Source organism: Anomaloglossus baeobatrachus, chromosome 3, assembly GCF_048569485.1.
Source record: "Anomaloglossus baeobatrachus isolate aAnoBae1 chromosome 3, aAnoBae1.hap1, whole genome shotgun sequence".
Lineage (NCBI taxonomy): Eukaryota > Metazoa > Chordata > Amphibia > Anura > Aromobatidae > Anomaloglossus > Anomaloglossus baeobatrachus.
In genome coordinates, this window is record NC_134355.1 from 272,733,408 (window position 1) to 272,750,942 (window position 17,535).

At 44.9% G+C, this 17,535-nt stretch overlaps 1 protein-coding gene across 1 annotated transcript in view; it reads right to left on the reverse strand.

Annotated features, from left to right (window-relative positions):
* The window catches only part of LOC142295180 (uncharacterized), a 61,086-nt gene that overhangs the window by 27,711 nt on the left and 15,840 nt on the right, over positions 1-17,535 (reverse strand). Inside the window, exons 2-6 of the mRNA XM_075338255.1 lie at positions 13,445-13,564; positions 13,091-13,210; positions 12,809-12,928; positions 12,610-12,732; positions 9,768-9,850 (exon numbers count right to left, since the gene is read on the reverse strand). Coding sequence (XP_075194370.1) covers positions 9,768-9,850; positions 12,610-12,732; positions 12,809-12,928; positions 13,091-13,210; positions 13,445-13,564 — 566 coding nt within the window. The remainder of the gene's footprint in view (positions 1-9,767; positions 9,851-12,609; positions 12,733-12,808; positions 12,929-13,090; positions 13,211-13,444; positions 13,565-17,535) is intronic.

Consider the following 17,535-nt stretch of genomic DNA (forward strand, 5'->3'; position numbering starts at 1 on the left):
CAGTCCCTGGGTGGGTAAATAATACCTCATAATAGAGCCGTAACGGCTCCGTCCTACAGGTGGGCAACCGCCGCCTGAAGGACTCGCCTACCTAGGCTGGCATCTGCCGAAGCATAGGTATGCACCTGATAGTGTTTCGTGAAAGTGTGCAGGCTCGACCAGGTAGCCGCCTGACACACCTGCTGAGCCGTAGCCTGGTGCCTCAAAGCCCAGGACGCACCCACGGCTCTGGTAGAATGGGCCTTCAGCCCTGAGGGAACCGGAAGCCCAGCAGAACGGTAAGCTTCGAGAATTGGTTCCTTGATCCACCGAGCCAGGGTTGATTTGGAAGCCTGTGACCCTTTACGCTGGCCAGCGACAAGGACAAAGAGTGCATCCGAGCGGCGCAGGGGCGCCGTACGAGAAAGGTAGAGCCTGAGTGCTCTCACCAGATCTAACAAGTGCAAATCCTTTTCACATTGGTGAACTGGATGAGGACAAAAAGAGGGTAAGGAGATATCCTGATTGAGATGAAAGGGGGATACCACCTTAGGGAGAAATTCCGGAACCGGACGCAGAACCACCTTGTCCTGGTGAAACACCAGGAAGGGGGCTTTGCATGACAGAGCTGCCAGCTCAGACACTCTCCGAAGTGAAGTGACTGCTACTAGGAAAACCACTTTCTGCGAAAGGCGTGCGAGAGAAATATCCCTCATTGGCTCGAACGGTGGTTTCTGAAGAACCATCAGCACCCTGTTCAGATCCCAGGGTTCCAACGGACGTTTGTAAGGAGGAACGATGTGACAAACCCCCTGCAGGAACGTGCGTACCTGTGGAAGTCTGGCCAGGCGCTTCTGAAAAAACACAGAGAGCGCAGAGACTTGTCCCTTAAGGGAGCCGAGTGACAAACCCTTTTCCAATCCGGACTGAAGAAAGGACAGGAAAGTGGGCAAGGCAAATGGCCAGGGAGAAAAACCCCGAGCAGAGCACCACGACAGGAATATCTTCCACGTCCTGTGGTAAATGTTGGTGGACGTTGGTTTCCTAGCCTGTCTCATAGTGGCAATGACCTCCTGGGATAATCCTGAAGACGCCAAGATCCAGGACTCAATGGCCACACAGTCAGGTTGAGGGCCGCAGAATTCAGATGGAAAAACGGCCCTTGAGACAGCAAGTCTGGTCGGTCTGGTAGTGCCCACGGTTGGCCGACCGTGAGATGCCACAGATCCGGGTTCCACGACCTCCTCGGCCAGTCTGGGGCGACGAGGATGGCGCGGCGGCAGTCGGCCCTGATCTTGCGTAACACTCTGGGCAACAGTGGCAGCGGAGGAAACACATAAGGGAGTTGAAACTGCGACCAATCTTGAACTAAGGCGTCTGCCGCTAGAGCTCTGTGATCGTGAGAACGTGCCATGAATGCCGTGACCTTGTTGTTGTGCCGGGACGCCATTAGGTCGACGTCCGGCATCCCCCAGCGGCAACAGATCTCCTGAAACACGTCCGGGTGAAGGGACCATTCCCCTGCGTCCATGCCCTGGCGACTGAGAAAATCTGCTTCCCAGTTTTCCACGCCTGGGATGTGGACTGCGGAGATGGTGGAGGCCGTGGCTTCCACCCACATCAAAATCCGCCGGACTTCCTGGAAGGCTTGCCGACTGCGTGTTCCTCCTTGGTGGTTGATGTAAGCCACCGCTGTGGAGTTGTCCGACTGAATTCGGATCTGCTTGCCTTCCAGCCACTGCTGGAACGCTTTCAGGGCAAGATACACTGCCCTGATCTCCAGAACATTGATCTGAAGTGAGGACTCTTGCTGGGTCCACGAACCCTGAGCCCGGTGGTGGAGAAATACTGCTCCCCACCCTGACAGACTTGCGTCCGTCGTGACCACCGCCCAGGATGGGGGTAGGAAGGATTTCCCCTTCGATAATGAAGTGGGAAGAAGCCACCACCGAAGGGAAGCTTTGGTTGCCTGAGAGAGGGAGACGTTCCTGTCGAGGGACGTCGGCTTCCTGTCCCATTTGCGTAGGATGTCCCATTGAAGAGGACGCAGGTGAAACTGCGCGAAAGGGACTGCCTCCATTGCTGCCACCATCTTCCCCAGGAAGTGCATGAGGCGCCTCAAGGGGTGTGACTGACCTTGAAGGAGAGATTGCACCCCCGTCTGTAGTGAACGCTGCTTGTTCAGCGGAAGCTTCACTATCGCTGAGAGGGTATGAAACTCCATGCCAAGATATGTCAGCGATTGGGCCGGTGTCAGATTTGACTTTGGAAAATTGATGATCCACCCGAAACTCTGGAGAGTCTCCAGAGTAGCGGTGAGGCTGTGCTGGCATGCCTCTTGAGAGGGAGCCTTGACCAGCAGATCGTCTAAGTAAGGGATCACCGAGTGTCCCTGAGAGTGGAGGACCGCGACTACTGTAGCCATGACCTTGGTGAAAACCCGTGGGGCTGTCGCCAGGCCGAACGGCAGTGCCACGAACTGAAGGTGTTAGTCTCCTATGGCGAAGCGCAGAAAACGCTGATGCTCTGGAGCAATCGGAACGTGGAGATAAGCATCTTTGATGTCGATTGATGCTAGGAAATCTCCTTGGGACATTGAGGCGATGACGGAGCGGAGGGATTCCATCCGGAACCGCCTGGTCTTTACGTGTTTGTTGAGCAGTTTTAGGTCCAGGACAGGACGGAAAGACCCGTCCTTCTTTGGAACCACAAACAAGTTGGAGTAAAAACCGTGACCCTGTTGCTGAAGAGGAACAGGGACCACCACTCCTTCTGCCTTCAGAGTGCCCAGCGCCTGCAAAAGAGCATCGGCTCGCTCGGGAGGCGGAGATGTTCTGAAGAATCGAGTCGGAGGATGAGAGTTGAACTCTATCCTGTAACCGTGAGACAGAATGTCTGTCACCCAACGGTCTTTTACCTGTGGCAGCCAGGTGTCGCAAAAGCGGGAGAGCCTGCCACCGACCGAGGATGCGGTGTGAAGCGGCCGTAAGTCATGAGGAAGCCGCCTTGGTAGCGGCACCTCCGGCGGCCTTTTTAGGGCGTGACTTAGACCGCCATGAATCGGAGTTCCTCTGATCCTTCTGAGTCCTTTTGGACGAAGAGAATTGGGACCTGCCCACACCCCGAAAGGACCGAAACCTCGACTGTCCCCTCCTCTGTTGGGGTAAGTTTGGTTTGGCCTGGGGTAAGGATGTTTCCTTTCCCTTGGATTGCTTGATGATTTCATCCAATCTCTCACCAAACAAACGGTCGCCAGAAAATGGCAAACCGGTTAAGCACTTTTTGGAAGCCGAATCTGCCTTCCATTCCCGGAGCCACAAGGCCCTGCGTATTGCAACCGAATTGTCGGCTGCAACCGCCGTACGGCTCGCAGAGTCCAGGATAGCATTAATAGCGTAGGACGCAAATGCCGACGTTAGAGATGTTATGGAAGCCACTTGCGGCGCAGACGTACGTGTGAGTGCGTCAATTTGCGCTTGACCCGCTGAGATAGCTTGGAGTGCCCATACGGCTGCGAATGCTGGAGCAAAAGACGCGCCGATAGCTTCATAGATGGATTTCAACCAGAGCTCCATCTGTCTGTCAGTGGCATCCTTGAGTGAAGCCCCATCTTCAACTGCAACTATGGATCTAGCCGCCAGTCTGGAGATTGGAGGATCCACCTTGGGATACTGAGTCCAGCCCTTGACCACGTCAGGGGGGGAAGGGATAACGTGTATCCTTAAGGCGCTTAGAAAAACGCTTATCTGGACAAGCCCGGCGTTTCTGGACTGCCTCTCTGAAGTCAGAGTGGTCCAGAAACATACTCGTTGTACGCTTGGGGAACCTGAAACGGAATTTCTCCTGCTGAGAAGCTGACTCCTCTACTGGAGGAGCTGAGGGAGAAATATCCAACATTTGATTTATGGACGCGATAAGATCATTCACTATGGCGTCCCCATCAGGAGTATCAAGGTTGAGAGCAGCCTCAGGTTCAGAATCCTGATCAGCTACCTCCGCTTCATCATACAGAGAGTCCTCCCGCTGAGACCCTGAACAATGTGATGATGTCGAGGGAATTTCCCAGCGAGCTCGCTTAGGCGGTCTGGGACTGCGGTCCATGTCAGAGACCTCACCCTGGGATCTATGAGACACCCCGGGAGGACATGGTTGTTCCAACTGAGGGGAACCAGGGGGCAATGACTCCACAGTGCCCATGGTCTGAGATACCGGTCTGGACTGCAAAGCTTCTAGTATCTTAGCCATAGTCTCAGACAGCCTTTCAGTAAAAACTGTAAACTCCGTCCCTTTCACCTGGACAGTGTTAGCAGGTGGTTCCCCCTGGGCCACCCTTAGCAGAGGCTCCGGCTGAGTAAGTGCCACAGGGGCCGAGCAGTGCACACAATGAGGGTCAGTGGAACCTGCCGGTAGTGAAGCCGTACATGCGGCGCAGGCAGCATAGTAAGCCTGTGTTTTGGCACCCCTGCTTCTTGTGGGCGCCATGCTGTTGTCTCCCCTGAGCAACCCAGGAGGGTATATAGCCAAAAATCAACCGTGCACTATACAGTGTAAAGTATAGCCTATAATCATATAATCTATAAGTACACTTCTGCACAAGTGGGGCCAGCACCTGAGGTGCTGCTTACCGGCCGCTCAAAGCGGTTGTGTGGCCACCAGAATCCCTGCCTGGGTCTCCCAGAGCTTGTCTCCCCTCTCCAGCGTCAGAAGAGCTGACAGGAATGGCTGCCGGCGTCCTGAGGAGAGGAGGGGGCCGTGGGCGTGCCCTAGAAAGTGCGGGAAACTGGTGCCCCACTGTGCACAGTGAGGGGGGTGGAGTATGCAAAGCATGCTCCAGCCCTCAGTGCTGACATTCTGTACAGCGTCCCGCCCTTCCCCTGACTGGCAGGCCTGGGGGCGGGAAGAGAATGAGACTAGGCCGCAAAAGCCGGGGACTAGAGTTATAAGCGCGGCCGCCGTATAAGCGCGGTCGGCGCGGATGTCCCCGGCGCACTAACAGTCCCAGCCGCGCCGCATGTATAACAATGGCAGCGGCGGTCAGCGCGGTAGTCCCCAATACACTACACACCCAGCCACGCTGCAGCGTGTGATGGCACAAGTGCGGTCAGCGCCGCGGTCCCCGGCGCACTAACACACCCAGCAATGCTGGAGTGTTTCTGTGCGCAGTCCCCACGGGGACACAGAGTACCTCAAAGTAGCAGGGCCATGTCCCTGACGATACTCGGCTCCTTATCCAGCAGAATCCCCAGGGGCTGTGGATGGAGCACGGTCTGAGTGCCTGGAGACCGATTAGGATCCCACTTCACCCAGAGCCCTAAATGGGATGGGGAAGGAAAACAGCATGTGGGCTCCAGCCTCCGTACCCGCAATGGATACCTCAACCTTAACAACACCGCCGACAAGAGTGGGGTGAGAAGGGAGCATGCTGGGGGCCCTGTTATGGGCCCTCTTTTCTTCCATCCGACATAGTCAGCAGCTGCTGCTGACTAATCTGTGGAGCTATGCGTGCATGTCTGCCTCCTTCGCACAAAGCAAAAAACTGAGGAGCCCGTGGGAGCACGGGGGGTGTATAGGCAGAAGGGGAGGGGCTTTACACTTTTAGTGTAATACTTTGTGCGGCCTCCGGAGGCATAGCCTATACACCCAATTGTCTGGGTCTCCCAATGGAGCGACAAAGAAAAAAAGGCTCCTGCTTTCCTGACAAATGCAAGTTAAATCACCTGTATGATATGTGCATACAATGTCTCTTTCAGGTGAATTATGTCTTAAAAAAATGGCATAGAAAAAATTAACATATGCACCGCAATGTAAAAGGAACATCCTGTGCGGAGCTTTATGCATTATTTTATATATATTATATATTTATATATATATATTTATATTTATATATATTTATATATATATATATATATATATATATATTTATATATATTTATATATATATATATATATATATATATATATAAATAAAATGTATGACTTTCAGCACAGCAAACACTGTGTGCACGTACCCTTAACCGTTTGACAGGTCTTTTGTTGTGGTCATGCCTCATGTCTTTTACAACGTGCAAAGTACAAATAGTAACCAAGCATAGGACTTAATAGACAAGACAGATCACATGTTTTGCACTTTGAAGTTCGAAGCAAAATTACAAATTGTTGGTGTTAAATGCTCCAACTACGCATTCCTTTCTTAAAAAGGCAGTCGCCCAAAAGATGATGAAGAAATGAATGTCAGCTGGACTGTTTCTCTAAGCCAAGGTCCCTGTCAGGCCCGTTTCACACATCCGGCATTTTGCTGGATTGCCTGATCCGGCACACTCCAGTACAGTGTAATACAGTACAATGTCATCGCGGCAAGCTCCGGTCACATGCTGTCATGTGACCGGAGCATGTGACCGGAGGTTGCCGCAATGCCATTGTACTGTATTACACTGTACTGGAGTCTGCCGGATATGGCAATCCGGCTAAATGCCGGATGTGTGAAACGAGCCTAAGGCTACATTTACACTATGAGTATTGAAGTTTCAGATTTTCTAAATCACCCGTGTTTTTTTATTTTCATTGCGTTCTGACGCTGCGGTATTTGTCTCTTTTTGATATTTCCTGGTATTTGGTTCTGACAATACTCTATTAATTCAGTCATGTGCAGAATACGTGTCACCTTTTTACCTTTGGATTCTCCGCATCTGATGCAATTCTATTGAGAAAATCTGCACCTAAAACTCAGCTTATGCGCAAGGGAAACTGAAACGTTGCGGATTTCACATTGCAGGCAGCTCCGTTTACACAGTGTAAAAACATTTTTTTTAAAAATTATTTATTTTCACAGAAAAAATATTCAGCCTCAAAAACTCAGTATAAACTTTTTGAAATACTTACAAGGGGCTGTAGATATCCAGGTAACTGTATAGGCCCAGTCACACACAACGACTTACCAGCGATCCCGAAAACGATGCGACCTGATAGGGATCGCAGGTAAGTCGCTGGGAGGTCGCAGGTGAGATGTCACACAGTCAGACCTTACCAGCGATGCAGGAACAATACAGGTCGCAGTAGCGACCCGTATAACGATCTCAGCAGTCACTGTGACCCTGTCACACAGTGTCAAACACAGCGATGTGTCCTGCTCAGCAGGACATCGCCTTTGAAGAAAATGGCCTGGACCATTCTGCAACGACCGACAACCTCACAGCAGGGGCCTGATCGCTGGTAGGTGTCACACACAACAAGAGCGCTAACGGGGTCGCTACTGCGTCACGGAAACCGTACCTCAGCTGCGATCTCGCTAGCGATCTCGTTATGTGTGACGGTACCTTAAATGTGTTAAAATAATAAAGAACCATAAGAAGAAACCTCACCATCTGATAAATATTGCTTGAGCATCAAGGGTTACAACAGAAGACTATGCGTATGTGATATTTACTAGGACAACCTACAGTATTTTTATTAAAAATTATAATTACGCATATCACAAGCCTTAAAGAAAAGAATAATCATACAGCGTTGGAAACCAAGAGATTTGTTGCCAACACAAGTTGCTATATAGCAGGATAAAGTCCATTCACCCTATATTTGATGAAGGATTTCATTTGCCAAGTAAACAGCAACCTATTGATTATCAGGCAACTTCTGGTCAACATAAGGTGCAAAACTGCTAGTAATAGCACATATACCGGGCTAGCCACCGACACTGGCGGCTACAAAACATCAAGTGGCTTGGGTTCATGCATAATTATGTCTGGATACATAACGTCTGAGTATAGCCTGACTGGAGACAGATTTATGGCGTGGCACACGCACACCACTTTTCTGACACACCCGATTCATCAAGAAGCTTATGTCTCTTAAAAGAGGTTGTACCACGCAGAAAGTTCATTTTAATCAATAGATCTTGGAATAATAAAATTTTCCACAATTGGATGTGTTTAAAAATAATGTTCCTGTGCTGAGATAATGTTATATATATTTCCCTGCTATATATTGTGTAATGGCCGTGTCTGACCATACAGCAATATGGTCTGATCACACCACATCTCCTGGATAAGGGAGGACTCAAAAGAGTATACAGATAGCACAGCATGGGATCACAAAAGTCCTTCTTTGAGGTAAAACATTTTAAAAAAATAGGCAAAAAATGTTTTACCTCACAAAAAGAATCAGCTATGCTATTTCTATACTTTCTTTTGCATCCTCCTCTGCCCAGGAGATGTGGTATGATCAGACCATGTTCCTTTACAGTCAGACACGGCCACTACACAGTACATAGCAGGGGCACATATATAAGATTATCTCAACACAGGAACATTTTTTTTTTTAAACGCATTTGAGGGAATTTTTATTGCTCCAAGATCTATTATTTAAAATTAACTTTATTCAACGATAAACCATTTAATGAATCATGTGGATTTGACAAAAATACAGTCATGAAAAACGCCAGTCTTGGTGAATTGGGGCCTAAATTCCTGTATAGTGCAGTTGGAGAAATCACAGCATGTTATACGCAGACCCTGAACTAGCAGGGCACGTCAGGAATTAGCCCAGTTATACCCTCACCAGATCCAGCTCTTTGTGCTCAGGCTGCAGGGAAGACTTAGGGGGGCTTTGCACGTTGCGACATAGCTAGCCGATGGTAGCAATGCCGAGCGCAATAGTCCCCGCCCCCGTCGTACGTGCCATATCTTGTAATAGCTGCCGTAGCGTACATTATCGCTACGGCAGCTTCACATGCACTTACCTGCCCTGCGATGTCGCTCTGGCCGGCGACCCGCCTCCTTCCTAAGGGGGCGGGTCGTGCGGCATCACAGCGACGTCACACGGTAGGCGGCCAATAGAAGCAGAGGGGCGGAGATGAGCGGGACGTAAACATCCCGCCCACCTCCTTCCTTCCTCATTGCAGGTGGGACGCAGGTAGGAGATGTTCCTTACTCCTGCGGCTTCATACACAGCGATGTGTGCTGCCGCAGGAATGAGGAACAACATCGTACCTGTCGCTGCAGCGAAATTATGGAAATGACCGACGCTACACAGATCACCGATTTACGACGCTTTTGCGATCGTTTATCGGTGCATCAAGGCTTTACACGTTGCGACCTTGTTACCGGCGCCGGATGTGCGTCACTTTCGATTTGACCCCGACGAGATCGCAGTAGCGATGTCGCAACGTGCAAATCCCCCCTTAGTAACACTGGAGATTATTATTTTAACCTAGTGGAAGCTGATGGGGGATGGCAGTCTTATGTTCAGAAAACACCTTTAAAGCAATGTTTTGGTTCTCAATTTTTCAGGGGAAAAAAAAACCCAAAGCACGTAAGAGACATTAGGCTGAATAAATATAGTCAGAGTAATACCCAGTGGCATAATTTGATGCTCGAGCCCAATGTAAAATCTCCACACTATTACGGGTCTTTAAATGCATGGTTTTATTTCATTTAGGCCAAAAGGGATCACTTGGGTCTCGCTAGGTTCCAGGGCCCAAATGTGATTTCAACCCCTCCAACATCTAAAGTTACGCCTCTGGTGATACCATTATTCTTTGGTTTGATTTTAATTAAAGATGAAATTCACAGTAGTAGTACTATGAGTTTAGATGAAACTTCGAATGATCTCCTTGTCATCTGAATATAAATCTTACAGAATCCAATAGATTATAACAATACTACATACAAACATCCAGTAACTGAATAAAACACAGAAAGGTTCTAGAAGTTAGCGGAATATAGACAATAAGCCGATGATTTATATGTATATAAAGGTCCCCAAATTTATCCCAATCTATTATTGTTTCATACCTGGATGTCTGAGTCTGGTGACTGTAGAAGCATGGTGAGAACTGGCAGTGCCCCAGCTTGGCACAGCATGATTTTGATGCTCTCTGTAAACATATACAATACAAGTGTAAAGCTTTAGTAAAGTCACTATTTTTCCATCAACGGAATCTACAATAGAAGCTCCGCACAGAACTTTGAATGTAGATCCTAATCTGATTAACTAATATAATGCCATGTACATCCACTTTATACTACGATTATATTACTATATCAACAGCTTCAAGTACAGTCATATGAAAAAGTTTGGACACCCCAATCAATGGTAACGTTTTTTTCTTTATAGCAATTTGGGTTTTTGCAACAGCTATTTCAGTTTCATATATCTAATAACTGATGGACTGAGTAATATTTCTGGATTGAAATGAGGTTTATTGTACTTACAGAAAATGTGCAATCCGGATTTAAACAAAATTTGACCGGTGCAAAAGTATGGGCACCATTACCAATTTCTTGATTTGAACACTCCTAACTACTTTTTACTGACTTACTAAAGCACTAAATTGGTTTTGGAACCTCATTGAGCTTTGAACTTCATAGGCAGGTGTATCCAATCATGAGAAAAGGTATTTAAGGTGGCCACTTGCAAGTTGTTCTCCTATTTGAATCTCCTATTTGAATCTCCTATCAAGAGTGGCATCATGGGCTCCTCAAAACAACTCAAAAAATGATCTGAAAACAAAGATTATTCAACATAGCTGTTCAGGGGAAGGATACAAAAAGTTGTCTCAGAGATTTAAACTGTCAGTTTCCACTGTGAGGAACATAGTAAGGAAATGGAAGAACACAGGTAGAGTTATTGTTAAGCCCAGAAGTGGCAGGCCAAGAAAAATATCAGAAAGGCAGAGAAGAAGAATGGTGAGAACAGTCAAGGACAATCCACAGACCACCTCCAAGAACCTGCAGCATCATCTTGCTGCAGATGGTGTCAATGTGCATCGGTCAACAATACAGCGCATGTTGCACAAGGAGAAGCTATATGGCAGAGTGATGCGAAAGAAGCAGTTTCTGTAAGCACGCCACAAACAGAGTCGCCTGAGGTATGCAAAAGCACATTTGGACAAGCCAGTTACATTTTGGAAGAAGGTCCTGTGGACTGATGAAACAAAGATTGAGTTGTTTGGTCATACAAAAAGGCGTTATGCATGGAGGCAAAATAACACGGCATTCCAAGAAAAGCACTTGCTACCCACAGTAAAATTTGGTGGAGGTTCCATCATGCTTTGGGGCTGTGTGGCCAATGCCGTCACCGGGAATCTTGTTAAAGTTGAGGGTCGCATGGATTCAACTCAGTATCAGCAGATTCTTGACAATAATGTGCAAGAATCAGTGACGAAGTTGAAGTTACGCAGGGGATGGATATTTCAGCAAGACAATGATCCAAAACACCGCTCCAAATCTGCTCAGGCATTCATGCAGAGGAACAATTACAATGTTCTGGAATGGCCATCCCAGTCCCCAGACCTGAATATCATTGAAAATTTGTGGGATGATTTGAAGCGTGCTGTCCATGCTCGGCGACCATCAAACTTAACCGAACTAGAATTGTTTTGTAAACAGGAATGGTCAAATATACCTTCATCCAGGAACTCATTAAAAGCTACAGGAAGCGACTAGAGGCTGTTATTTTTGCAAAAGGAGGATCTATAAAATATTAATGTCACTTTTATGTTGAGGTGCCCATACTTTTGCACCGGTCAAATTTTGTTTAAATGCAGATTGCACATTTTCTGTAAGTACAATAAACCTCATTTCAATCCAGAAATATTACTCAGTCCATCAGTTATTAGATATATGAAACTGAAATGGCTGTTGCAAAAACCCAAATTGTTATAAAGAAAAAAGGTTAACATTAATAGGGGTGCCAAAACTTTTTCATAAATGTCCCCCAGGAACAAGTCCTGTCCACAAGCAGTAGGGCACAGAATCATAAAAATTGAGTCGGAGAGGGTTGGGAGAAGGGGCAACCCCAGGAAGTTAGGACAGATACCGTGTCAAGCCATGCATTACAATTGGATGGTCGTTTATGGAAAATGTTATGTATCAATTCATCTTCCCCGAAGATAACTTATTGCATTGGGGTAGAGAAATGGCACCCAGAGTCCCTGGACTCCCAGCCATATCATCAAGTCAACCTTCATGGCTACTTGGCATGCCCACTAAAAAAAAAAAAAAAAAAAAAAGTCTCACAATTGTGACTATACAATAGGATAGAGTTGCACACAAGTCACAATGTATATGGGAATGATGAAAAGCAAAACCGCTATGGGAATACTAGACTGAAAAATACAATGAACTATCTGAAAAAGTGAAAAAACATGAAAAATGGAATATGCATAACTGCTATGAATAATAGGAATATAGGAGATGTTTAGCCATTGCATTGATCAATGCAAAAGAGCCCCAAAACCAACGCCAAGGTAATTCTATTTTTGGGGTCCCTAGCCTAGGGACCCCAAAAATAAACATCTCTTCTATTCCTATTATTCATAGCAGTTATGCATATTCCATTTTTCATGTTTTTTCACCTTTTCAGATAGTTCATTGTATTTTTCAGTCTAGTATTTCCATAGCAGTTCTGCTTTTCATTATTCCCATATACATTGTGACTTGTGTGCCACTCTTTATCCTATTGTTTAGTTGCATATTTTTGAGTCTTGCACCATGTTCACACCATTGGTGTTCCAGACGTACATTCTTTAGTCACAATTGTGACTAGACATAATTGCTTGTGCCATTTTAGTGCTAGTTAGAAAAATGTAATCAATGCAAAAGTAATACAAGTAAATCATTGTTTAATAAGAACCTGATCGGGTCAAGTTGAGAATAGCTCCAACTGCATTTCGTTGAACCCTGGGATCATAGGACTTTGCCAATGCAAGTAGAAGCTGAACTCCTCCAGCAACGCCAATGGCCTCACGGCAGTTTTCTGGAAGGAAGATAATATCGATTAGATAAAAATAAAGAAAAATAAATAACTACAGAACCAGAATTATAAACCTCACCTGATATTGCCAAAGTCATGATGCATGCACAAGAGTTGCACTGTACGGTGGAATCCCCCGACTCCAGGAGCTCCAGTATTGGCTCAAGCAATCCCTTCTGGACCACATGCTCCTTATTCACTGTGAACACAGATTACATTATTCATTAGCTATATCATCAATGTTTACTGTGGGAATACCGGTTTAAATAAAAAGGAGTAATAGTATGGCAAAAAATTGGGTTTTTTTCTGCACAATTACATATAGTCTATATCTGTATAAACATAAAAGTTCAAGACGTACAATTTCCATCAAGCAGAAAGTTGACAAGTGACAAAGACGACATCTGCTGAACCTCCAAGTCGCTGGATTGTAGCAGTGGATGGTATGGCCCCAGGAAATCTGCTGGAAGCGATGTATTCACTATAGATACAAGTAGTAAAAACAAAAAACATGACTGTGTGTAGGAAAATAAGTTACTGTACGTCACGGAACTCGGCTACATTCTACAAAAGTTTCATTAGTCGTCAACATTTATGGCAAAGATTTCCAGGGAACTGTTTACATGTTAATGTTATTGGACTTCTCCAACAGCATGATAAAGGACACACACCACATATACTGAGCAGAAATTAAAAACCGTTTGGAGGTACTCACTGTGCTGGCTCATATGCAAGTAGTACAGCGCAGCTGATTGTTGGAGGTCAATATTTTCTGAAAATGCCAAGATCTTCAGTGCGTCCAAGGTCTCTCCACTCACCGGCGACTCATTGATTCCTTAAACAGATGAGAAATCCAAAATGTAACTATACCTACTGTATATAAATAGCTGCAAAAGGCCTTTTAGGACATAGTTTCCCAAACTCCAGTACTCACAGCCCCCCTGATCATGTTTTCAGGATTTCCTTAGCATTAATCAGGTGATTGAATCATTATCTGCAATACTATGGAAATCCTAAAAAAAAACCTGTGGGGGGCTGTGAGGACCGGAGTTTGGGAACCACTGGTTTAGGATAAGCAGTGGGCTTCTGTCACAACTGTGAACTAGAGTCAAAGATCTTCACAGCTACCAAAAAGAAAAAGAGCACATGACTGTCGCTAATAATGACAAGTCAAAAAGAGTTTGTGTCCAGACCATTTAAATACTGGTAAACCAGTAAAAACACAGTTTCTTGACAGAAAAGACCTACTATAGACACATGTCTGTCCATGTACTGAACTCACACACTTGTTTAAAGCAGTACTTGGCCTTTCAAGTTTACTTTCCTAAATTTGCAATAATATTATATGAATTATCCATTTCTATCAGGACGTGGTAATCATAAGAATGTCAAAGTGATCTTCTTCGTCCTTAAAATTTGTGGATCAAAATATTTAGCCCTACGGGAATGTATCTGTTGTGCTAGTAGTAAAGTCACAAGTTGTGCCCCACCAGCACTGGATCTGCCCGTTCATTGTATTTATCCGCTATACCTATACTTAGAAGAAGCTGCAATGTGACCAATGTGTGTGGCCGCAGCCTTAGAATGAAGAGACTGCAGACGTCTTAAAAGGTTGTTGGTCTAGCCCCATGTATTTCCCATTCCTGAGTCCTGTTCTCATAATATCCTGTCTCCAATATCCGGAGTCTTATTCCTGTGATTTTCTTAACCTATCCCTGTGGCTCCCATTTCTTGTTTTGATGACTACATTTGATTTTGCTTCATTTCTTGTAACCTGAGTAATATATTTTGCATGTATAATCTATGGCATGGACTCAACCAAACAAAGTAAGAACGTTATGTTCCCCATTTCTCTAACATTGCAGATCTGGACTAAGTGAACATTTCTATTCTAGGCAACTACCTAACTCCATTCGGTCAAAACAAGATTGTTTCAGTAGAACCGTTATAAAGATCAGACATGCACTGCCCTTACTTATGTCTTCTCACTTTTCTGGTGCTCCATGATCACTTTTATAGGGAAAGTGCAAGTTCTGACTTTGTGGTCATCACCAGGCAAGGAGGCACATTATTAGCAGTTTACTGTGAGCTGCATCATTTGCTTATAATCCCATTTGTTTTGTGTGTGGACTTTAAGACTGTACACCCGTGATGAAGTTTGGACACTGCTTATTTTTCCTGGGTGAAAAACGCAGCATCTTAGGCCTAAGCCACACGGCATGAAAATCGGACCGAGTGGAGTGCGATGTAGTGACACTCGCATGACACTCGACTCCTGCTGTGCTGCCAGCGTGAGCAGAGTGTCATGCGAGGATCGCAGAAGATCCCCGTGAGGCCCCAGCCTTACAGTTCCAGAAAAGTACATGGGATTTATCTACTGCACACTGTGCTTCTTTTTACTCAGCATAAACAGACCTGCGGTGCACATTCCAAATCCGCAGCATGCCAATTTCTCTTGCGGGTACGCAGAGTTTTATGTGCAGATTTTACCCATACACTGCCAAATGCTTGTGAAAACTGGAACAAGAACTATCTGCACACGTTGAATATTTGGTTGCAGAAATGTCTGCACTATTTCTCTATCTCTTGGCAGGAAAAACACAGCAGAGTTTAATAATCGCGAAAAAATGCATCATTGGCACAGCACTTCAGAAATCTCATAGACTTTGCTGGCTCCGGCACCGACACCGGGGCCACACGACTAACAGTCCATATAGCAGCCTTGTGGTCTGCAACCATTGGCGGTACACCAACAGGTATGTGTAGAAGACACTTTTTTCATACAGATTCTGCTTGGAATCTCCTGAAGAAATCACCCCATAAAATCAATATAATGCAGAGCATTCTCAAAAGCATTGTTAAAAGAAGTAATATGTTTATTCTCCCCACTCTCCATACTTGAAGAAAGAGAACAAAAGCGCAGATAATGGAGCCACACCAAATACATCTGAAAAGATGATTGCTTGGCTTTAAAAAACAAACAAAAAAAAAAAAAAGAACAGGTGGGTGCATATACCCTACCAATGGAGATCCAAGCCTTTAGCAACGACCTTCCTTTGTACCTTTCCATAACAATACCACCTTCCAAGTCTGTTTTGATATGTAGAGGAGAGCAGGAAAGGGAGAGATTTTCATTTGTATACAAGAATTAAGAGAGGTTGCATAACCCCCCTGGCTAGAGGGAACAATTTATGGCGTCTTTTGATGTTGTTACCTTTATTGTGTTACTACAAGTTATAAACATGTGACCAAGTGACTTTTCCTCTGCTTTTTAAAAGGAAGTTTGCTGAGTGGTCAACACATTATTACAAAGCGCTCAGATTGATGGGAATAGTTGTTAAGATAAAAAGTTTAGGTGAGTCAATCAAATCTCGTCCACATGAGGAAATGTGTATTTGAGGGGTATAAAGGACTGCCGTCTACATGACGAGAGATGGTTATGGTCAAAGATGAATGGAGGTGTAGATTCATCAGTGATCACTCTGAACAGCTAGTCATATAATTGTGTAGGCCACATGCCCACATTGAGTATTAAGTGAGTTTTTACCTCAGAATTTGTAAGACAAAACCAGAAGTGTAACAATCAGAGAAGTATAATTGAAACACAAGCACCACTTCTGTATTATTACCCACTCCTGGTTTTATCTTACAGATACTGAGGAAAAAACTCACCAAATACTCAGTGTGTGCACATGGCCTAAAAGCGATAGTGGTGGACACATTCTGAAGTTCCTAGCCACAGATCACTTCTTGTATAACACAATACTGGACCAGTTACTGGTTCAACCAATTTTATAGAATGTGTTGAATCCGTATAATTGATGTATTTAACTATGGCATTACTGGACTAACGCGGCTGGGTTGCCAACCGTCCCAAAATTCCTGGACAGCAAGTAAAAAAATTTGAGGCCTCCATGATTATTTTGCGACTGAAGAAATTTGTACAGATTCTTTTTACTGCAATTATCATCTTTATACAGTTTATGCAGCTGATGGCTTCATATCAGAACCATGGGCTGTGGACATGGATCACAATCAAAATCATTTATCATGGTTTTACAATCTGGCCATGATTTTGTGATAAGCGGACCAGAAAAAATAAAAGGGCAAATTGGTAACCCGACCCTATAGCTAGAAAGTGAGGACATAAACTAGTTTCATCCTTTGTTGGAAAAACTGTTTTTAGGCCTCATTCAGCCATTTATGATTCACGTAAGAACAGGCATCCGCTATAGTCTATATATAGGCTACTCATGTCCGTTTTTTGTCAGTTTTTGATCAGTGTAACAGATGAAAATTACCCATACAAATCTATCGGTCTATGAAAATCACAGACAGCACATGGATGGAAAAAAATAAAATGGCAGATGTCAGCTTGAAATTAATAGATAAAAAGCAGCAAAAAAATATTTATAATACCTTTGGTGCTTTCATTGAGGTTTAACATTTTTTCCCCAAACGCTTTTGATACTACATTGTTAATGTCTTTTCCCATAGGCTTCTCTAAGGCCTTGTTCCCCAATAGAGTAAACGCATGTAGTAAACAAAATTGTGTTTTTAAGCACCGAATATAGTTTCTGCTCTAAAAAAAAAAGAATAAAAAATACTGCAGTATAGAATCCGTAACGGAGATTCTTTCAAGAAAACAAACAAAAGCAAGATTCAGAGCAAATTAAAATATGTGAACACCTACAGAAAATGCCGTAGAAAAGAAGCAGAATTTAAACATATGGCCAGAATGGCCTAAAGGAGAAACGCATGAAAAAGCATGCAAGATTAAAAAACGTCGCCTTTATAAGAAAAAAA